The sequence below is a fragment of the Talpa occidentalis genome, unplaced genomic scaffold (genome assembly GCF_014898055.3).
Source record: "Talpa occidentalis isolate TD23 unplaced genomic scaffold, MPIMG_talOcc4v2.1 talOcc4.3, whole genome shotgun sequence".
Classification (NCBI taxonomy): domain Eukaryota; kingdom Metazoa; phylum Chordata; class Mammalia; order Eulipotyphla; family Talpidae; genus Talpa; species Talpa occidentalis.
The window spans coordinates 35,115,570-35,138,502 of NW_023603184.1; the positions used below are offsets into that span (position 1 = coordinate 35,115,570).

Below are 22,933 nucleotides of genomic sequence, written 5' to 3' on the forward strand. Positions count from 1 at the left end.
CGGTTCCATCTCTTCTAAGCCCCGCCCACTTATTTCCCTGCTGTCGAAGTCGGTTCCCTCCTTAGGTCCCGCCTTCTGCCCTTCTGGTTCGACCTTTCCTCCCCAGGCTCCGCCCCCTCCCGGCTGGCCTCCGCCTCCCCAGAGGTCTTCTCCAATGACAGGCCGGAGCCTTGCTGAGGGGCGGGGCTTACAGCCTTAAGGGGCGGGGCCTGGAGAAGGGGCGGTACTCTCGCGCGGAATGCCGTCGGCGACCCCGCCCCTGCGCCCTGCCGTTGCCGGGAAACAAGCATCGACGCTCTGGTTTTGGCCGGGCCCAGCCAATGAGCTGGCACGCCACTGCTCAGTCGTGCGTCGCTGGGCGGTTACGTGTGGTGCGCGGGGGCGCGGGTTGCGTGTGGCGCGGGGCGGGGCGCGGCTGGTGCGCCTGAGGAGCGATGGCGGCGGCCTGAACTCACCTAGCACCGTCGCTGCGATCGGGCCTGGTCAGGGTCGGGGTTCTCTGAGAGAACAGTATGTATGGGCCGGAACCCCAGCGAGGCGCGTGAGGACGCGCGGGACTGGGGATGACGCCTGCGGGCTCGGCGGCTGCCCTGGCGTGAGGGTTCTGGGTGAGGGGCCGGCGTGTGGTGAGGGGCCGGCTTGTGTTTAGGGTGGGGGGAGCGGGGTGCGCGCCCCGGGGGAGAGGACACGTGCGGAGCCGGGGTGTCTGCGAGGCAGGAGTGCTTTCTGAGGGGCCAAGTGGAAGGGACTGGTGCACACGATTTCCTAAGGGCTGAGGCTCCCCAGGGCAGGGATGTGGGACAAGGTTGGCACCCGGGGGCGCGGGGGTCAGGCCTGTGCTGGGAGGGGGAGAGCAGAGGGCGAAGGCGGGAGCGTGCAGAGGGGGTGAGTTGGTGCGGGAGTCGAGGGCAGGGCATGAAGGTGGTGAGTCTTGGAGTAGAGATGCTGGGCTGAAGCTCCCTTCAACGCACTGCCCTGCCCCTCGAGAGCAGTAGTTCTGGACTGGGCAGACAGCTCGGGTGTAAGTGTTGTGCACCTGGCTCTTCTGCTCCTGGGCTCTAGATATTTTGGAGGACAAAAACAAGCAGCGTCTGGGGCAGTCGTATCTATGGTAATCACAATAATTTTTGAGCTCAGTAGTCTTCAACAAAGTAATCACAGGAACCCCTGGAACCTCAAGTTTCTCCTTGGGACGGCACATTTGAAGATGGCTCCCTTTTGGAGAGTTTTTGGGCATGACTGCCTGTGTGTTTTCTCTCCACCTGCTTCCGGACACCCTTACTTTGCTGCTGCTTCTCACCTATCCTGAGCTGTGTGGCTTTCGTGGTTGTCATGTTTAGTGGACTGATCCTTTTTAGTTGCTCGTTCTACTTTTCATGGAAGTCACATGGTTTGTCACATTGTCACACACAACACTACATTTAGGCCGGCAGCAGGATGACTTTGCGCTCATTTTCTTATGTTACAATTTTTAAATAACTTATTGAGATATATTTATGTACAATAAACTGCTCATTTTAAAATGTACATGTTTGATGAGTTTTGACAAATGTTTATATCTGTGAAGCCATCACCACTTTCAAGATACTGAACTTTGCCACCACCCTCGAAAGTTTCGTCCTGTCCCTTTGCAATTCACCCCTCCCTTCACAGCCTGTTCTTGGCTTCACATTGGCATTTTACCGGTCCTGTCCTCCCTGCCTACCTATATGCACATGAAAATTTTGAAAGTTCTGGAAAGCTGGGTTGGCACTCAGTGATAATGACCACTTCCACACTCTTGAATTTTCCTCTCTACTGATAGTCTGTCACAGAGGCTTTGACACCCTTCCCAACCTCAGAAGACTTTGACCCTTCCTGTCCAGACCATTCTTTCAGAATAAGGGCCATTCCACATCCCCATTCTCACCCAGAATCTCAGCTGTAGAACCAATTATTCTATCCCATGGTATGTTTTCATTGCTTTTCTCTGAAAGCCAAATAGGTTTTCATGCTGGCAGAACCCTTGGCAACCTGCCCAGACGGTTGGAACCGGTAGAACCTACCTACATAATAACAAAGTTTAGAGCAGTGATTCCTAAAGTGGACCAAGGACAGTGTGAATTGATAAAGTTTTCATTCATCCAAGGTGAAAGGCGAGACAGACAATATGAAACATGAGTTTTTCATAAAAATAAATTTATTCTGAGATTATTCCTTTTTTTTTTTTGCTGTTAAAGTGATGAAATAATGATGGCTGCACACGGGTTTTTAAAAGATGGTCTTATTGGTCAAGTTACCCCCTGCCCCCTTTAGTAACTCTTGTTAAATATTAAAAGAAATCATTTCTTTTATTTCATGAAATACAGACATTGAGAGTAATGATGGTATGCTTTTTGTACTGAGAAAGCATGTGTTTATTTGCAATTCTATATAACTTCTGACATCCATTCAGATGTCATTCATGCTTTGCATAGGATTCTTAAATTTTATTGTATTTACACATGAACCTCATGAGTTAGGTAAGGGCAGGACTTCTTTTACAGATGAGGAATTAAGTTCAGCATTTAGATGTCATGTCGTGATAAAACAACAAAGCTGAACCCCAAACTTGATCTCCTGAGAGACTGACTTGGGGAAAGAAGGTTTTAACAGAATGAAGGTGATGTTGACTAAAAAGGCAGGTGATACATTGGAAGGGTTGTGATGACATGGAGGACATTATACTGTCAAAAAGCATTCTTTATGATTTGTAATTGTTTTCAAAAGGGATTAAAGAAACTTTGACATAGGTATGAAGGTTCTGTTTAATAGGTGGCAGGACATAAGAACAGCTACATATTTGTGCTAATAGGATGAGTCAAGTCACAAGTCATCTTTCTTAGGGACTGTCCAAATTCTTGGTTATTCTATAGAAAGCACTGGGTTTAGTAACCTTCCTGTTGAGTTAAGTATGGTGAATTTTGACTTGAGGCATATAGCTGAGTGGCAGGTGAAACATGATGCGAGTGGTGATTTAGAGATAGAAACATGTTGGGGGTCTGCATCTGCTATGTGCCCAGTGCTCTGCAGAGTGCTGGGATAATAGGTTCATTCATTCATTAGTTCTTTCATTCATTCATTCATATATTAGTTTATTTATTCAGCAAATACTTCATCAGATAATCTGCCCTTGTGGTGCTTACGATTTTCAAGAGAACAATATAATTAAGACATGGTCCTCAGTCTGGTTGGGAGAGTTAGACACATGAAAAGATTATTTCAATTTAGTGAGAAAATGTGAAATATAGTATGTGTACGTCATAATGAGGTGATTACTTCTCTGTTTCTAGTCTCAGCCTTTCCCTATGTTCCAACCATATGCAGTGAGTGATCTTCACAAGTATCTCAAAATTAACATGTCCGGAACCAGAACTCATTGTCCACAAGCTTGCTTATGCACCATATGCTGTGTCTCAATCCAGGAAGGACTTCAGTGTCAGCTTCCATTCTTTCTGATTCTTAATCAGTTACTAAAATCTTAGTACATTTTCTCTCTGCTGTCTCTCTTCACCTCCACCACTACATCTCCATTTTTACTTCCTCCTTATCTCTCATCTGGACTCCCCCCTTCCCCCCAACAGTTTCCTGCCTTCACACTGGCTCTTTATTAGTCCATCCCTAGAATGATTTTTCTAAAAATATAAATCCTATCGTGGAACGCCTCTACTTAAAAACTTTTGGCTCTTTTTGTTCTGTAGGACAGCATCCAAATTCCTTAAAATTGGCATCATTTGGCCTTAGTTCACCTCTCCAGCCTCATCTCCTGCCACTCCCCACTCTGTTCAGCTTGAATTGTTCACAGTTCCCTAACAAGCATGTTACTTTTTTGAGCCTTGAATTCTTTGTGGTGGCTGTTTCCTCTGTTAGGAATATCTTTCTTCTCTGCCCAGTGAACTTTTCTTCTTCCTTTAGAATCAAGTTCAATATCACCTCCTCTTTGACATCTTATTTGTCTTCCTTACTCAACAGGGATAGAGAGAACCTTGTGTGGCTTGGGGATTCACTGTGTAAAGGGGAGGTTCATGTGTGTTACAAGGACTCTGCTGAAGCCAGGGGAGGAGAGACTCTGCAAGAAGCAGAGGTGCTTTGGAGAGCGAGTGAGCTGGGTCTCTTCACTGATACCCCACTTGTCTTCTGCATATGACCCTGAGGGACTGTAAAGCAGGGGGGTCTGTACAAGCTGAGCTCTATACTGGTAGGCTATTGCCAGGGGGTTTCCCATTTTCTATTCCTTTAAGATTTTAATTAGGTCCTTCTTCTTTGGGTATTCAGGGTAACAGCTCAACCTTGTCTCTTAATGTTGGTGTCATCTTGCCTAAGAGCCTTTGTAGGGAGAGAGGCCTCGGGACTTTACTGACCTGTCCTTAGAAGATCATTTTGGTCTCTTCCTGTTGGCTTTAAGTGTTGCAGGTGTATCTCTGCCCCCAGTTCCCTCTCTCCCTTTGGCTCTCCCAGGGCAAAGGTTCATCTCTGAGACTGAGCCTGTCCTGTGACAGGCCTTCTGTTCAGAGGTTGGTGCACACCTTTGTTGAATGTACCTACAAGAAGACTGTTTTTCCGCCCTACGGTAAGTGCCTGCTCCTTGCTCTTTGTGGGGCTGAAAGAGCAACTCCTTCTTCACCTCTCCCCCCCAGCTGTGGCTGGCCCTGAAGGTAAACCTGAAAAGAAGGGTCCATTTTTTTTTTCTAGATTTGGCTGTGGGAGGAAAGAGCACAGTAATAGCGTGGCGACTGTACTCTCTTTGTACTGTTTTGAACTATGCAGAGTTAACAGGGAGTGAGAGAGTCTAAGTAGGTGACAGGAACACGAGGCTATGACCGTTTTTGTTTCCGTAGTATGTGAACAGGGCTCAGGTTAAGTGCTGGCTTTGGGTTCTGAGACACTGAGTCCATTGTGATCTCTCATTGAGGTCCTCTAAAAGAGATGGGGGTGGGGAATGAGCAAAGTCCAGGAGGCAAGTACCCCGGGTCTCTGAACAGTGCCCTTTGTTGGTCAAGCAGAAATTGGGCATCCTGGGTATATTTCAGAACAGGAGCAGTTTATTAATCTTTGGAATTAAATTCTAGAAACTGGAGGCAGTTTAGTTTGGGACACATTAAAACCATGCTTTGGCGAGGATACTTGGCCCTTATTTACTTCCCCAGGGTATGTGTGTGAGGTGTCGAGGCAGAATAGATCTCTCAGCGATGAGGTCACCTGGGTCAAGCAGCATCAGGAGAGAAAAGGGGGGAAGGAAAATGTCACTCGCAGGGCATCTGCTTGTAGTGCTCCATAGGTATTTTACTTAATTCTTAAAAACAGTAACAATATGTATTTCATCAGCAGTTTATATAGATGAGGAAACTGAGGTTGAGACTTCAGATGTGTGAAGTTACACAGATGAACACTGTTGAACTGAGATTCAGATTTTTGTTTGAGAGACTCCAAGGCTCATGCTTTACCTATTGCTTTTTGTTATTTTGCTTGATCTTAGGGCCTCTATTTGTTTTCAGTCCTCAAATGAGATATGACTGAGAAAGCGTTCTGTAAATAGTAATAAGTAATTCTTATAGCAGAAGTCTTGCAGGTAGCAGATGGTACACATTGGGTTTGGAAAGAGTTTAATAAAAGAACTGTATTTATAAAGGTATGGGCAGAGTTTAAGTAAACCAGCCAGCTGTGATGCAATAATCTCAGGCCTAATCACGGTGAGAGGGGCTGGTAACAGGTGAGACCGCTTCCCAGTCTTCTCAGCGGGTGGCTTTGCTTCCCCAGCTTACTTGGGATCTTAAGTGCTGGGACAGTGTGGGTGAGTACAGCACGAGCCTTTTCCAGTGCGTTCTTGCTTTGTTAGCTTCTAGTTTGAGTGACTATGTTTGAACGGTTTACAGGAAACCATCTGCGAAAGAATGAACATGAATTCTGTGCTCTATCATCTTCTCACGTTCCCTTCTCCCCCACCCCAATTCTCTTGAGTGAGTGAGTGAAGGAAAATTCAGTGGGGGTGGGGGGATGGGTATTAGATGATTTCAGGTTTCAGATTTACCAGAAATGCTTCACATCCTTTATTTACTACTGTTTTCTTCCTTTCTCAGAGAAAGTGGCATGCCTTTTTTTTCCTCTGATTAATTTTATACCTTTTTTTTTTTGTCTCATCCCATCTCTTTTATCCATAATCTGTTGCTTTCTTCAGACTTCTTTTCCTTACTTGACAGAGGCCCTTGAGGCTCCCAATCTGATACCAAACCAGACCAGACCAGATTTGATCAGACCATAAAAACTTTATTTTCCCTGGTTGCCCTCAACTGTAAGTGATTGCCCTATTTTTACCCTTCTCCATATTACTGAATTTTTTGAAATTGCGTCTTATACTTCTTTGGTTCCTAGTCTTTCTTTAAAGATTTGATTGCTAAGCTTGATTGTTAAAACTGATGGACCATTTTCAGTCTTCATTGTGCTTAATTTCTCTATGATTTTATACTATGGACAACCTCCAGTTTCTAGAAACTTCCTTTTCTTGATTTCTAGATTAGATCATAATTATTTCTTAGATTTTTCCTTTCATTTCTGACTAACTTCACAATCTGCCTTAAAGATTCTTCTTCCTTTGGTTTTCCCCAGGATGGGACCCTTGGCTTCTTTTATGATCTGCTAATCCTGGATGATTCTATTCACTCTCTTAGTTTCATCTACTACCTATAAGCTGGTGACTTGTAGAGTTATATCTTTAGTCTTGATGTCACTCTTGATCTCTAGTATAATATTTCTACTTGCTTTTTGGAGATAGGGATTTCCACAAGTGTCCCTTGTGTCCAAAATTGCCCATCTTCTTTTCTAAGACAAAATTCTCTTTAGTAAGTGTTCCTTGACTGTTAATGGCATTATCTTTTACTGAGTGTCTTATCATCATATTGGGGTCTTCTTTTGTCCTCCATTTATTTGCCAGGTCTTCTTATTTTTGCTTCAAGATTAAGTTAAATCTAGAAGCATATTAGCTATATTTGCATCCTGGTCCTGCCACTTACAAGCTGGCTAACTGGCAATTTATTTAATCTTTCTAGGTGTTGATTTTCTCATGTTTTTGTAAAATGGAGGTATTAGTACATGCAGGATGTTTTATGAAGTGAGCTACTACAATTAGTGCTGAGAATAGAGCCTGGCAATTTGTAAGTCTCAATATATGTTGTTGTTTTTAATTCATTTGTTTTTAATTCAACCAGGTGCCATGTTGACACTGGCATTTCAAAGAAGAATGAACAGTGTGTTCCCTTTTATCAAGGAACTTGCTCTTATTGATAGCGATATTATATGAATAATATTTTTAGTATCACATGGGACATGTTCAGCTAGCCATGAATCCGTTTTGTTTTTGGGTTTTGTTTTGTTTTTCCTTCAAAATCTGGCTCTGGCTCATGCCACCTCTTTTTTTTTTTTTTTTTTTTAATTTAATGGACCATTGAAATAGGTTCTTGTAAATTGTGCATGCCACCAGTCTCTCTTACGCCATCTTACACTGCTTTCTGACATATTTTTGTGAGATACTGGCCACATAGAGAGTAGAAAGAAAGATTTACTTCACATTAAGAACAGTACATACAAAAATATGGCACTGTGAATGGGCATGACAAATCATTTCCTTGTTTATAAATCTTGTTTGTAGGGTGTCAACAGATAAAACCCAACTCCTTAGCATATTCAGTGATATTTATTACCTTCATCATATTTACCCTTCAGTTCAGTAGCTCTCTCGTCCCTAAACAGGCTGTGATTAAGCCACACTAAACTGCAACTTTTCTTTAGATTTGTCATGCCCATTCACAGTGCCACACTTTTTTGTATGTATTGTTTTTAATGTGTAGTAGACCTTTCCTTCTACTCCCTTTGTGGCTAGTATCTCATAGTTAAAGATTTAACTCAAATATTTAACTCAATAACTCATCTCTTACCTGGAACCGTCTGATAGCCTCCCAGGCAGTACTTGCTTTCCTTCATGCCCCGTGACCCTTTTGTAAATACCTCTGTTTGTAATATTAATTTTTAAAAATTTTCTTCCTGTTCCCATCATTTTTATCCATCTTCATATTTCCTTTGCTTAAGTCCAGTACCCAGTACTTTTTCAGTAATTTAGTTTAGTTAGTTGTATGCTGAATTAATCAATGAATGAACCCTATCTGCCCATTACAAATGGGCCCATCCTTTATAAGACTCTCTTGTTCTGCAGAGGATTCCCTTCAGCATAGTTGCCCTGTAGTTGTGAACTTGTCACAGTGAGAGGTAGTATCTGGGTGAAAGGAGGTCATGGTTGATGCAACCTGAGGTCAGCAGAGCCTCACAAACTGGACCATGCCGCAACAGTGAGCATAAACAATTGAGCGTAAAGAGGAAGGACAACTGAGCCACACCTTTCCTCTGAAGTTATGTTTTTGAGAGGCAGTGCTGATAGACAAGGATAGACAAGGAACTGTGACCCTTCCCCTAGGCCAACATATATTTTGGAACTTTCTCTAGTGAGGGTGTCATGCCATGTCCCCGGGATGTTGCATATGTCTTATAGAAATGGGGCCTATGTGTGGATATGCAAGTGTGTCCTTGTGTCCCCCACAAGGATGAAAATTGTTTCGCTCATTTGGTTGGCTTTGGATTTCTACCTCTTAAGAGTATTCTGCTAGTTCAGGGTCTGCAGATTTTAGGGAGGAACTGTGATAGGTAGAAAAACATTTTCTTCCTCCTCAGTCCCAGAGGACTGGAGTCAGATCTAGACTGGGTTTCCTGATTGTTCATTTTTGGTTTTTTGTTCGCTCATTCATTCACTTAAATATTCATATGTTTAATAAATCTTTATTGAGTCCTTCGACACCGCTCTGGGTACTGGGAATATGACAGTAAATAAAACAGACAAGACCTGCTCTCAATGGGCTTCATTCTAGTGGGGAAGATAGACAAATAATTTCATAGTGTAAGCTGCTAAAAAGAAAGAAAGGAGTATTATGAAGATGGGAAGATGTGCTACCTAGATAGTGTTGTTAAATAAGGCCTCCCTGAGGATGTGGCATTTGGAAAGAACTGAATGGTGTGAGCAGAAGAGCAGCATCCCAGGCAAAGGGAACAGAAGGTATTTAAGAAGGCATATGAGTAAAGTATGGGTGAGGAAGAAGATGGTAAGAGGGGATGTTTTATTAGATTATACAGGGTCTTCTAGGCCAAGGTAAGGGATTTGGATTGCAACTAATGTGATAGGAAATTATTGGAAGGTATTCAGTAGAGGAGAGTTGTAATATGAAAATATTGCTTTAGTTATTATGTGGAGAATAGCATTGGCAAGACTGGAAGCATGGAGATCAGATTGGAAGATGTTGCAATAATGAAATAAGTTATGAGAATAGAGATACTAGGGTTTGCTGATGTACTGGGTCTTGGGAGTAAGAAAAAGGAAAAAACAAAGATGATGACCAGGTTTAGCCTGAGCTGTACTGTGACTATTGGCCTGTGACTATTGGCATCAGAATCAGGGATGGAGAAGAATGAGGAGTAACAGGTTGGGTGGTAGAAACGCATTCTGGTTTAGACGTGTTGAACGTAAGGTGCTCACCGTGTGTGCATGTGGAGTTCTTGGTGGCATGAGTTCTTTCTGCTAGGGTGTGGAGAGAGGTAAGCTGTTAATCTCTTCCATTCTCTTTCTTTGAATTAGATTTACACGTCCAGACTGGGCAGTGACCTCTGGGTTCATTCCTACAACCTGATATATCTTCTGGCTTCATGGCCAGCTACTGGCTTCTACAGACCGGATGAAGCAGACCGGAGACATCAGTGGAGAAAGTCTCCAGCTGGCAGGTTTTCTGTGTGTGGCCCTCCGGCTGCTGGCCTTGCCCAGCCTGCCTCATGGAGAGGATGAACTGGCTGAGCAGACTGGCCTCCCGGGGCCCTGGGCACCGTGTACCTCAAGGGGCCAGTCTGCAGGCCCCTGTCATGGCTGACCCTGAGACCTGCCTTATGGTCTTCAAGAATCACTGGTCCCAGGTAGGAGGCGATGCTGCAGGGTCCAGTCTACCAGCCTCCCAGGTCTCCCTAGCCTCTGCGTCTCCCACTGTATCACCTTAGATTCCTTCTGTCTTCTGGCCTGTTTCCAGGTGGTGCGAATTCTGGAGCGCCAAGGTTCCTTGGCAGCGGATGATCTCAGTGCTGTCCGCAACCACACTTACCAGATGTTGACGCTGCTGGCGGAGGACCGTGCAGTCCCTTCAGCCTCCACGGCCCCTGGGCCCCTGCTGGAATTTGCTCTGCGTGAGGATCTGCTCACGCGTGTATTAGCATGGCAGCTCCAGTGGGATGAGCTTGGGGATGGAGTCGAGGAGCGGCGGGCTGAGCAGCTGAAGCTATTTGAGATGCTCGTGAGCGAAGCGCGGCAGCCACTGTTGCGGCACGGTCCAGTCCGTGAGGCTCTGCTGACCTTGCTGGATGCCTGTGGTCGCCCCGTGCCCAGTAGCCCGGCACTGGATGAAGGCCTGGTGCTACTTCTCAGCCAGCTGTGTGTGTGTCTGGCCCGGGAGCCTTCGTTGCTCGAGTTCTTCCTGCAGCCACCTCCTGAGCCTGGAGCTGCCCCCCGTCTACTCCTCTTTTCTCGCCTTGTCCCCTTTGTCCATCGAGAGGGTACTCTGGGTCAACAGGCCCGGGATGCCCTGCTCCTGCTCATGGCACTGTCCGCTGGGAGCCCCACTGTGGGCCGCTACATCGCAGATCACTCTTACTTCTGCCCGGTCAGCACCTCCTGGGATGGGAGGTGGGGGATGGGGGATGGGGTGTGGGCCTTGGATGGTACTGTCCTATCAGGAGGCGTGGAGGGGCTATGTTCCAGGGCCCTTTCCTTTAGGGAATAGCCCCTAGTTTTGAAAGCAGCTTCTAGAATTGGGGTGGGGGTGAACATGGGTTTAGACCAGTGTTTCATGGACTGGTGTTCTCAGGTAATGTCCTGACACATCAAGTGGCTAAATACACACTCTAGTGATAGTTCTCCCCCCTGTTCCCATGAAAACTGTGGGTTAGTTGCTCCCCTGTTCTCCTTTTTTATACTGTCTGAACCTTTGCTAACTTATCCTTGGGGGTGGCTCCTAGGTGCTGGCCACAGGGCTGAGTGCCCTGTACTCCTCACTGCCCCGAAAGATTGAGGTTCCAGGGGATGATTGGCACTGCCTGCGACGGGAGGACTGGCTGGGAGTACCAGCCCTCGCGCTTTTCATGAGTTCCCTAGAATTCTGCAATGCAGTCATTCAGGTGGGACTGGGGTTCACAGGAGGTCTGGCCCTTGGCCATTCGGGGAGATGGAGTGGGAGGGGATAAACATTCTCCAGAGTTCTGCCATCTTGGGGGTAGGCTATGAACTTGCACTGTTCTCTTCCCTTCAGATAGTGGTCCCCCTCAAATCCTCCTTCCTCTGTCTTGCTCCCCTGCAGGTGGCTCACCCTCTGGTGCAGAAGCAGCTGGTAGATTATATCCATAATGGGTTCCTGGTGCCTGTCATGGGTCCTGCTTTGCACAAGGTGAGAGTCATGGGTGGCAAGGCAGATTGGGGCCAGGCTGAGGGATGGTAACCTCAAATTCAGAACCAGAGTAGGAGGCAGTGGACTGGGTATTTCTCCCTTTCTGTCTGTTCCTTGTTCTTCCTTAGAACTCAGGGAAAATGAGTGTATGTGCAGGGAAGTCCTAAATCTCCAAACTCTCCCTTCCTTTCATCCAGACCTCTGTGGAGGAGATGATCGCCAGTACCGCCTATCTGGAACTTTTCCTACGGAGTATCTCAGAGCCTGCCTTGCTCCGTACCTTCCTACGATTCCTGCTGTTACACCGGCATGACACCCACACCATCCTTGACACCCTCGTTGCCCGTATTGGCAGCAACTCCCGGGTATGGCCCCTACCTCTGTCCTGGCTTACCTGGGTAAGCCATCTTCTCTCTCTGTCCTTTGTTCTAGGAAGGGCGTTCCTGCCCTTTGTCTTCAGCAGTCACTTCAAAGTTAGGTATTACTTACTTTCTAGCATTAAACTTTTAACTACCTTGGGCACAAAATTTTAACCTGCTCCCCTCCTTTTATAATATATGACTCTATAACACAGTTATCTCTTCTGGATGACTGTGGGTTTTGCCACTGTGCTATAATTCTAATGTAGCAATGATGTGGGTTTCCCTTCAGTTGTGGATTGCTCCGTGGCCTGCTCTGGAGACATCTCTTCTTTAGATTTTGTGTCTGCTTTGATAGATGACCCAGCTCCTACTCGTGTGCTTATCTTGACTCTCCTTTGGATTTGCTGCAATTGGACTGCTGTAGCCTGGGCCAGCCATCTCCCCATCTCCCTGCTTACATTCCTTCCTCCTGAACATTTTATTAACTGTTCGCTGTGCGCCGTACCGTTGCTGGCACCGAGGATGCAATGGTAGACGAGGCAGATGTGGTTGCTGACTTCATGGAGCTTCCGTTGGGGAGGAGGTAGACGAGCAAACACATTAATGAAATAATTGAAAAATGTGGTCATTGTAATGAAAAAACCAAATGGGGTGCATAGACTATAACAGGCGGATAAATAAACGTCTCTGAGGAGGTGACATTGAGCTCAGACTTAAGGTCGTACAGGAGTTGGCATAGTAAAGATCAAGTGGAAGAAGCGTCTAGGCAGGGAGGGAGAGCAGCATGAAAGACAAGTGTATTTGAGTAAATGAAAGGCCAGTGTGACTGGACGTAAAGTGAGCAAGTAGGGGAAGGAGCAAGATGAAAGAAAGAAGATAAGATTCATTTTATGCATGGCTTTGTAGACCACGGAAAGAATTTTTTATATTAACCAATAAAAATATGTGCAACATGGGCATAAATAGGTTTCCAAGTAATAAAGACCTAAAGTCTTTCTAGGGCGATTAAAACATTAGTTTAACCATAGGCTTTATGGCATTTATTTTGGCTCTGGAATCTTTTATTACAAAAAATTGAAGTTTCCCTAGTCTTTGTGTTTAAAATAGAAGTTTGTGGATCTCTAAGGTTCTAGAAAACTGTTCTAGGTATTCGAGATACCTGGTGGTAGGGTTCCAAATAGATAAGGTTCCCAGTTAGCTGGGTTTTGTCAAGGGATGTTTCTAAGTAGCTATTTAGAGTATATATGGAACTATCTGAGACATTACAGATTAAACCTGACCAGACCAAATTTTGTAAGCAAGGTGTACACTTGAGAATTTGACAATGATGAAAGCAACAGATTCTAAGCTCTGCCTCTTCTTTGATACTCCCTTATTATCTTTAGTCTTTAGCATTTATTTCTATTACTCTGTCATTTGGTACTCTGGGCCCAGGAACCTTTCCTGTTCTTGGGTTATTTCTTCTTGATTCCTGGTTCTTGGAGGCACCGGATCTCGTCTGATTTCAGGATGGCTGTACTAAATATGCAGGTGCTCTCCTTTCCGCTCTCTGGCCCTTTAAACCTTGATTCTATTGGCCTGGCCTGTAACTTCAGTAGCTTGTCTTTTTGTGGCTAAAGGGACTCATGTGTGCCTATCTGTATTATTTTCCTTTTGCTGTCATAACAAATATCACAAAAATAGTGCTTTAAAACAAAACATTTATTATCTTGTAGTTATGTGGCTCATGTTTGTCATGGATTCCACCAGACTGAAACAGAAGAGTCAGCGGGACTGTGTTCCTTCTAAAGAGTCTAGGAAAGACCCCATCTCCTCCCTCGTTCTCTCAGACTGCTGGCAGTGTTTATTTCCTTGCAGTTATAGGAAAGACCCCATCTCCTCCCTCGTTCTCTCAGACTGCTGGCAGTGTTTATTTCCTGGCAGTGTTATAGGGCTGGGATCTTATTTTCTGCTGAATGTCACTAAAGGACCGTTCTCCACTTCCGGAGGCCAAATTCCTTTACTTATCACCCCTCTGCCATCTTCAGAGCCACTCGTGATGGCTTGAGTCCCTCTCCTGTTTCAGATCTCTCTTCCGCCACCTTTTTTGATACAACTGAAGAAACTCTACTTTTGAGGACTCATGATTTGACTTGACCAACTTGGATACTAGGATACTTTCCCCATCTTCAGCTCCCTACTCTTAATCTATCTGCCAAGTCCCTTCAGCTGCGTAAGGTAAAATATTTACAGGTTTGGAGATTAGGGCGTGGACATCTTTGAGGGGTGATTTTTCTACCTTCCACACATCATTTTAGTGATTCTGTGATTCAGTGATTCTGACTGCACCTATGAAACAGTAGCTGCTAGTTGCAATGGCCATTTAGGGTAGACCCCCTCAATGTCCGGCTGTATAAAAAGTGAACTGCTTTTTGTAAATCCCTCCCCGGTTTTAATGCTCCCACAGTCACTTAGCAAATGTGCGGGTGGTGTCCAAGATTAAGACCCAGTAGTTGTCCTCAGAGAGCGGAGGTCTGACACACCTGCCGTGAGGAAAGTGTAGGGAAAGTGCTGCGGGGCATCACAGGCTGCAGGGGCAGCTTACCGGTGTCTGTTCTCTTAGCCTAGCCAGAGACAACCACCCTTCTTCCTTTCCTAAAACAAAAGATTTCCCCTGTTCTGGGCCCACCCACTGTTTCCTCTTCCTGTCAGCTGCCCTTAAGCTTTTCTTTAATTTACCTTCTGAGAGATAAAGTAGTGCTGGAGAGGTGACTCAGACTTCATTTCACAGCCCTGCCCACTTCCCAACTGGGATTCTTCCAGGTTGCCTCTGGTTTCTTCTTGGCAGGCTTTCAATTGCGGTGCCGCTACAGTTCCTGCCGACAGCCATTCACTTAGTTACCATGTTGCTGTTGTCTCCTGTTGGTCATTCACTCAGTCCCAGTATTTTCTAGGGTCTCTTCATGAGTATTCATTCCATTTAAGTGTTGCTGGGGTCTCTGCTGCTGGGTGTATATGGCCAGAAGTCTGCTGTTGTGTGTGGTCTTTAGAAATACATTTACTTGGACACATGGTTCATTCCTACCTGTGCCTAGTAAAATCTTGCCCACAAAGACCATGTGATCATTTATTTAATACTTGAATGACTGTTATGTGCCGGGCCCTGTGCACATTGTCCCTGTAGGAGCGGTCGGGCCTGGGGCTGGAGGTGTGGGTACTCCCATTTGGTTAACATCTTGGAGGGTAGAGAGCTCTTATGGTGACTCTCCCTCTTCCCCCACCCCCCAGCTCTGCATGGTTTCTCTGAGCCTCTTCAGGACCCTACTGAACCTCAGCTGTGAGGATGTCCTGCTGCAGCTGGTTCTCAGGTACCTGTGGGGGCAGGGGCTGAGGGATGGCGGATCCTGAAGGCTCAGGGACCTCAGGGTCTTGTGTTTTGCTGGGTCGCTGGGTTCTGTTGGGATTGTTCATGTGTTGCTCTTGGAACTCTACTTAGCCACATCATTTCATTGGCCTGATGTTCATCCAGACTGTCCTTCCTTCCTAATCTACCCGTGTCCCCTTCTGCTGCCCCTCGCAGGTATCTTGTTCCGTGTAACCACGTGATGCTGAGCCAGAAGCCAGCTGTGCGTGACGTGGACCTATATGGACGAGCAGCTGACAAGTTTCTCTCCCTAATCCCACGCTGTTGTCGGCACCACGCTCCCAGCCCACCTCGTCCAGAGCATGCCTCGTGGGCACGAGGTGGGCCTAGCAGAGAGGCAGGGAGAAGGGAGGACACCACGGGTATGGCCTCGGTTCCGGGGGAGTGAAGCAAGAAGGTGGGGCTAGGGTGAGGGGAGGGAGGCGGCCATGAGTGGCATTCCATCTTTGGGGAGGTCGGCAAGGGTCTTGCAAAGTGGCTCCTCAACTCTGCCAAAGAAATTTAGCTTCAGAGCAAAACTGTTCCTCTTTTTCACTCCCATCTTGTTCTCTTCCTGTTTCCATTGTTTCTTGGGTGGCAAGAGGGTGCGGTGGATGGAGAAAAGCTTAATTTAGAGGGGAGAGTCATTTCTCTGAAGCGTCTCCTTTGTTCTCTCTGCTCATTGCCTTTTCTCTCAGTCTCCCTGGGTTTCTGATCCCTCCTCCTGGACTGCTGTCTCTTTGATCCCACTTATGTTTTTTATCCTTCCCTAGGCCCCGGAAGCCCAAGTGTTGACTCCTCTTCTGTGGTGACAGTGCCTCGGCCCTCTACGCCATCCCGTCTGGCACTCTTCCTGCGACAGCAGAGTCTGGGTGGCTCCGAGCCCCCACCTCCCACCCCTCGCTCCCCAGGGCTTGCTGCATCCCCAGCCTCCAGCCCTGGCCGACGGCCCAGCCCCGCAGAGGAGCCTGGTGAGCTGGAAGACAATTATCTGGAGTATCTGCGTGAGGCGCGCTGTGGTGTGGACCACTGTGTCCGAGCCTGCCGTTCCTGGTCTGCCCCCTATGATGGCGAGCGGCCCCCTCCTGAGCCCAGTCCTGTTGGCTCCCGGACTAAGAAACGCAGCCTACTGCCTGAGGAGGACAGGGACAATGTTGGGGAAGGAGAGGAGGAAGAGCTGGGGAGTGGGGGGCTGGCTGGGGGTGCAGGGGAGGGCCCCAGCCACCTGTCCCCTCCCCAGCTGAATGGGGTGCCAGGACCATGGCCTGAGGGGGCCAAGAAGGTTCGTCGGGTGCCACAGGAGGGAGCTGGAAAGCTGCTAGAGGGCACCTCCGAGGGCATGGCAGGACTAGAGGGCTTTGGGCAAGAGCTCCGGGAGCTGGAGGTGGCACTGAGCAATGGCGGGGCTGGCTCACTGCCCCCCTAGAGCCTCCACTACCTCTTGAGGAGGAGGAGGCCTACGAGAGCTTCACCTGTCCCCCTGAGCCCCCTGGCCCCTTCCTCAGCAGCCCTTTGCGGACTCTCAACCAGCTGCCGAGCCAGCCTTTCACTGGTAAGCTACTCTGCCTAGGCCTTCTCCTTTGTGTACTCTGCATGTTCTTGACATGTTTGTGCTGGTTTCTGAGACGTCTTGGCCACATCATTTCTGGGCACTTGCCTAGCTCCTCATCCATTCTGCTCGGGTCCCTTCCAGATACATATCATGTCGTACTTGTGTCTCTGTGTCTGTCTCTCCATGTCCATGCTTGTGCTGGTTTGAATATTGACTTATGTCTGAGCCTTGTGTGTCCATCCTGTGTGCATGTTCCTCCTCCTCCCTTGTCAGGCCATTTCCTGGGATTTGTGATCAGGGTAGTCTGTGTGGTATTCCCAGTTAATCACCGCAATATACCTGAGCCATGTGGAGGCTGTGTATGTGCTGTCCTGTGTGAGAGGCGCCTCTGCTCCGTGGTGTCAATGTTCCCATGTGTATATCTGTCTGCACCTGAGGCCTCCTGTCAGCTGCTGTGTGGTCCAGGGCCAGCTTTTCTGATGTTTTACCTTTACCAGCCCCGCCTCCTTTCTTCTGGTCTCTTCAGAGGAGGACTCAGTTTCATGTTGCTCTTGTTTTCTCTCCCCATACCTTATTGACTGCCATGACTGCCCAATAAGACTTTAAGGCTTTACCGTTATTAGTTAAGACTGAAGCAGATAGAGTGAAATATGTCTTTGGGGATAAATCACAAAGTATGACCCTGAGCTCCTTAGCTGACTTCTTTGGGGTCTTCAGGTTACCCCTGGAACTAGACCTGACCTGAAAGGCTAGGCTAAGTGCACTGTGTTTTTTGTTTTGCGAGCCATCTCTGCCCAGCCTAGCCCTATTATCCTCATTCCCCGCCGCCACCTGATGGGGGAAGCCCATCTCCTGCTTCCTCCCCTGCAAATGAAAACACCAGCCACCACCTCCAGGAAGCCGGATAGTGGATAAGGCAAGGCTAAGATCACAGGCTTTGAGATAGACATGCCTTGAATTAGCATCTCATTTTTGTCACTGGGTGTGTAAATCACTGTGATGCAGGTCCATGGTGAGAGCTCAGCGAGTGGTAGCTTTTTCCTGGCCCTGTCTTCTCTTAGGCACATGGTGTTTTCAGGTGACCAAGGCAACCACCCGCCTTCCAATTTGGAGTCAGGTCGTCAAGCCTTGATCAGTACAAATCCCATCCAGGCTGGGGTCTGCTGCCATCTGCTCGAGTCGGAACAGTCCTTCTTGTAGACTACAGAAATATCTCTCCATTGCTTTAACCTTTCTCCTGGCTCCCTCTTGCTTAGGACCCCTAGATTTTACCACATTCCTGAAGCATTAATTGAATCTCTATCCTTTTCCTTCATGGCAAACTCATGGTTTTTTGAAAAATTTTCTGTTGCAGTAAAGTCCCAGGAAATGAGAGGACAGAAGGGAAAATTTTCTGGGAATCTTAGGACCTGTCAAGATCGATTTTGGAGCTAAGGCTAATTACATACATCTGGAGTGGAAATGTTCTAGGATCTTCTTCAGCATTTGCTGCCTTTTGTCTTTCATTATTCTGAGTGTTCATAATGCAGTTCTTAGGCACACCAGTGCCAAAGCAGACAGGCTGTTGGGGTTCTAGAACTTAGTGCTAGTTAATGCCAGTTCTCCCAGTAGATGATTCTAATACTTTGTTATCCTGTTCCCCACTGAGTCAGAGTCTGCCCTGACTCAGTCTTCCCTGGCCCTAAACTATCCTGTAGAGTCTGTTCCACCTTCTTGGCTCCTGGCTTTTGAAGGGCAGAGCTGATTTCTTCTCTGGTCATCCAAAGATTCCTCCCCTAACTTTAAGTTGACCCATAGAGTCACTTTCCTTGTCCTTTGTTACACTTTTTTCTTGCTTGCTTTCTACCCCAGCTCTAGTGTTATCCTCTGCCTTGTGTGTAACCTGATTCTTCTTTTTGGTCTTAATTGCTTTCTCACTTGTTCTTTTGTACCTTTTGAGTGAAACTTGTTAAAAACTGAGGAATGTTATGTAGCTTGTAGCGATTATTAAACACATATACATTGTTACATCTTGGGCTAAATGCTTTATATCCCTGATTAGTATTGCTTTAATAACCTTCTAAGGTGGGTATATTTTGTTATTTTAGGAAACTAAACTTGAACAGTTTAGGTTTATCCAATAACTTAACTAGTAAGGAGTAAAGCTGGAATTGGAACCAGGTCTGCCTGACTCCAGAGCCTATATGATCTGGCTCTTCAGCTTGAATGTGTGTAAAACTGGCATCTGGACTCTTGGGTCCATGTAGTATATGCCATCTTATCTAGAGTAGGTGGTCATAGAATATTTAAGCATACCCAAGGACTAACGTCTAAGTAATTTTCACCTAGTGGGGGGGCTTTTGTTTTGGGGAGGAATGCGTGCCATGTGCATTGTGTTCAGGCCTTGTATCCTTGTGCCCACCCCACCCCCAGGCCCCTTCATGGCTGTGCTCTTTGCCAAACTCGAGAACATGCTGCAGAACTCCGTCTATGTCAACTTCCTGCTGACGGGGCTGGTGGCCCAGCTAGCCTGTCACCCCCAGCCCCTGCTCCGCTCTTTCCTGCTCAACACCAACATGGTCTTCCAGCCCAGTGTCAAGTCCCTGCTGCAGGTGTGCGATGCATGCATGCATGGGTGCGTCCAGGCTCCATGGTGGGCAAGGCCCACATCTGGAGTGGCCCTGGGGGGGACTGGGGACAGGCTTCCTGGGATTAGAAAATATTGTGTCAGTCTAGAACCACCCAGAAATGTCATGAGGTTGTGCTTTGTAGGTCCTGGGCTCTGTGAAGAATAAGATTGAGAGCTTTGCGGCCTCTCAGGAGGATTTCCCAGCACTGCTATCCAAAGCCAAGAAGTACCTCATTGCCCGTGGCAAGTTGGACTGGACTGAGGGCCCTCCGGCAGGACCTGCCCTCCGCCGCTCCGATCCCTTAGGTTAGATCTCCCCACCACCCCTTCCCTAGATTGCCAAGACAGCTAGGTTGCTAACTAGCTGAGGGTGATTGAACTCTTATTAAAGGCGAAGCAATGTGCTGGGAACTGAGTCTTGGTGAAAACTGAGTCTTGGTGTTTGTCCTCAAGCTTCTTGATCAGAGGGTAAAAAACAGTTCTGTCCACTAAGGGCTGTGTCGGCAAAAACTGCTCTAGGATTTGAGAATAGACAAAGGGTAGTGTAGTGCCTAGGTTGAGGTATTGTTATAGCTTGATGAAGGACAAGGCATGTAGCCTGAGCCTTGAGAGATGGGTGAGATTTGGGAAGGGATGAGAGGGCTTCATTCTTTTATACAGGGGGTGGCATCGATGGTTTAGAGCAGGGGATTTGAAAGGTGATAAACAGTCAGAGTAGAAGGTGGGATCTTTTAGGCAGTGAGAAATCAGTGGAGGTTCTTAGACCAGGGATTAAAATGATGAGTGTGTTAGTTTGTTGCTCGGTGAATCGGAGCTGGGAGAAATGGTGTCAGGAAGAGTAGTCAGGAGGCTGCTGCCATAATGATGCACGTGTGATCTGTAAGGCTTTAGCTAGAATAGTGGCGGTGGCTAGGAAGACTTGGATACGGTGAAAATGGGAGGGAAATGTAGGCAGAATCTGGTGAATGGTTCTGAGCTGTGAAGAAGAACAAGCACAAAGTTATAAATCTAGATTTTTCATGAAGTATCTGAGCACTTGCCAGATGTGGTAGGGGCTGTCTTTGGTGCTGGGGACTCAGGGAGGTCTGAGATACGCTGCCTTGCCTTTGAAAAGCTGGTGCTCTAGAGAGTGACTAGGAATATCATAATGGAGGAATCAGGTCCTAAAGGTGTGGAGGGAGTAGGATCCAGAGCTCCAGCAAGGGATTAGCTTTGGGAAAGGTTATTATTGTTTCCCCCTCTGAGGCAAATGATAAGCGACAAATGAGGTAATGGTAAGGAGTTGTGCAGTGTGTGTACGTAGGTGTGGGGAAGGGAGGCCAGGGAATTGATACTACCTTTTATTTGCTGTTTGAAATAGGAGGCAAAATAATATGCCGAGAGCAAGAGAGCAGAGGTAAGGTGGAGGCTTACAGAGAAAGTGTGTGGGTTGAGAAAGGGTTATTTCTAGTTGTGCAGACCTAGCTGAAGCCCCATTGTGTTGATTTCTCAGGGCCTGGAATATTTCTTGCTTCCACAGTCCCGGTACTGTGTTCACTGTGGATATCACGCAAGGATAAAGGTGAATGTGACATAGTCCAAGCCCTTAGGCTCGCAGATTAGTGGATGAGGTAGGAAACATGTAAACAAGTTGTTCAAATACAATGTGATAAGGGTAATAGAATGAAAAGTCAGTGGAGGGCAAATGGGAGGCTTCTCAGAGATGGGGTTAGTGAAATTTCAAAATCTCAAGTGTGAAAATAGTGGGGAAAGCAAAGTTAAGGCTGGGGAGCTACAAATGCCTGAAAAGAGCCCAGGAAGTGCATCTCGGTATAGATGCAGAGGCAGGGTCGGGTCTTGAGAAGAAGGTCTGTGAGCCTGGTTGTGAAGGATTCTGGATGCCACATTTAATAGATCTGTCTAGCATCTCTGAAACCAGTATTCGAGGTAGAGAATGGAATCAGGTCCTAGACAGTGGATGTGCATCCAGAGTGAGGAGTCTCTGCAGAAAATCCGAGGAGTGGGGGCATCTTTTAAATGGCTCATTTGAATCCAGGCTGACATGTAGTTACCAACCTGGCTCCACCCAGTGGTGGGGTGTCTCTGGCAGGGGGGGTGGGTAGAAAGCAAAAGGGTACTCTAGGAGAACAGATCTCGGAGGGCTAGTGGATTGTGACAGAAGAGATAAGGTCACTGAACTACGATTGCATATGGAGCCCGTGTGGTATTGAAGAAACAGGATGTGGGTCGGGTGTTTCTGACAGGCAGGGTGAAGGTGGAAGTGGTTGGCTAGTTCAGGAGAGTGACGGGAAACATGAAGTAAGGTCGAGTTCTGGATTGAGGAGAAATAGCTTGGTGATGGTGGACTAGTGATTAGAAAAGGAGGTGTCGTAGGGAAATGCCTGAGAGTGAGGAGGCATGTAGAAAGAAGGGTCGGCCGGGAATGAAGCAGCTGAAGCGTTGACTGGTTGAGAAGACTGAAGATGATAAGTTGGCTGCTTGGGGAGGTTGCCTAGAGGGCAGAGGGCTGGGCAGGCAGTATCTTGGTGTTGGAGTGAAGAAGGGGCCCTCCCCACTGTGGTCCTCAGTCACCTTGAAGGATGGGACAGGAAATGATAACTGAGGTTCATTTCTGGCCCATGTTGTCTCTTCTTCCATCCCCTCAGAGCCCTCGCCAAGAAGTCCATGAACCTAGGGTGTGGGGAAATCTCTCAGAGCAAGGGACTTTTCCTGACACCAGCCCTTTCACAATACCCATTTGTTCCCAGTGAAGAGCCGGAGACCGTCCTTGGGGGAGCTGCTCCTGCGGCACGCACACAGTCCTACCAGGGCCCGCCAGGCGCCGCAGCTGGTTCTTCAGCCTGGGAGAGATGGAACAGGACTTGGCCTAGGCGGGAGCTCCCCTGGGGCTTCAACGCCAGTTCTTCCTCCCCGGGGCGGGGCCCCGGAGCGCCAGGGTGAGGCTCTGCGAGTCAAGAATGCTGTCTACTGTGCAGTCATTTTCCCTGAGTTTCTCAAGGAGCTGGCTGCGATCTCCCAGGCCCACGCCGTCACCTCGCCTTTCTTGTTGGATTCTCCAGAGGAGGGATCTAGCCCTCCTGTCTCAGGCGTTGGGCCCCTCAATCCTTAACTTTCTTCCACGGACAATCAGGGCCTGAGTGGCCTAGGCTGGGGCCAGGGTGTGGGCTCCTTTTTATGTTTGGAGGCAGTGGCAAGAAGACTTTTTAATTTATTTCAGATGAATGTTTTATGAGAACTTGTTGCAATATGTATAAAAGGGATATCTCTATTCTGTGCTCATTCTTCTTTCCCACCCTTTTCCTAGGGGACGGGTTCCCAGGAAGGTTGTACATAGCTGGGGAGGTGGTCAGGGGTATTTTCTATCTCTGGTGAGGGCATGGATGCCAAAGGGCTTCAGGCTGCTCCTTGCCCTTACAGGGTGACGAGGCATGAATGCTAGAGGAAAAAGTAGGGATTCTCCCCACTCTGGACCCTAGAAGGAAGAAGCAATATGGG

The 22,933-nt window shown here is 47.4% G+C and overlaps 1 protein-coding gene across 1 annotated transcript; it reads left to right on the forward strand.

The window, feature by feature from the left end:
* Window positions 1-419: 419 nt before the first annotated feature.
* FHIP1B (FHF complex subunit HOOK interacting protein 1B) lies at window positions 420-22,714 on the forward strand. The gene is given in 13 exon segments (XM_054699460.1): window positions 420-510; window positions 9,689-10,017; window positions 10,128-10,754; window positions 11,110-11,268; window positions 11,448-11,534; window positions 11,732-11,899; window positions 15,164-15,243; window positions 15,456-15,661; window positions 16,052-16,690; window positions 16,693-16,830; window positions 19,243-19,421; window positions 19,582-19,744; window positions 22,186-22,714. Coding segments are annotated over 12 exon segments (2,946 nt in total). The 5' UTR covers window positions 420-510; window positions 9,689-9,879; the 3' UTR covers window positions 22,548-22,714.
* Window positions 22,715-22,933: the final 219 nt, after the last annotated feature.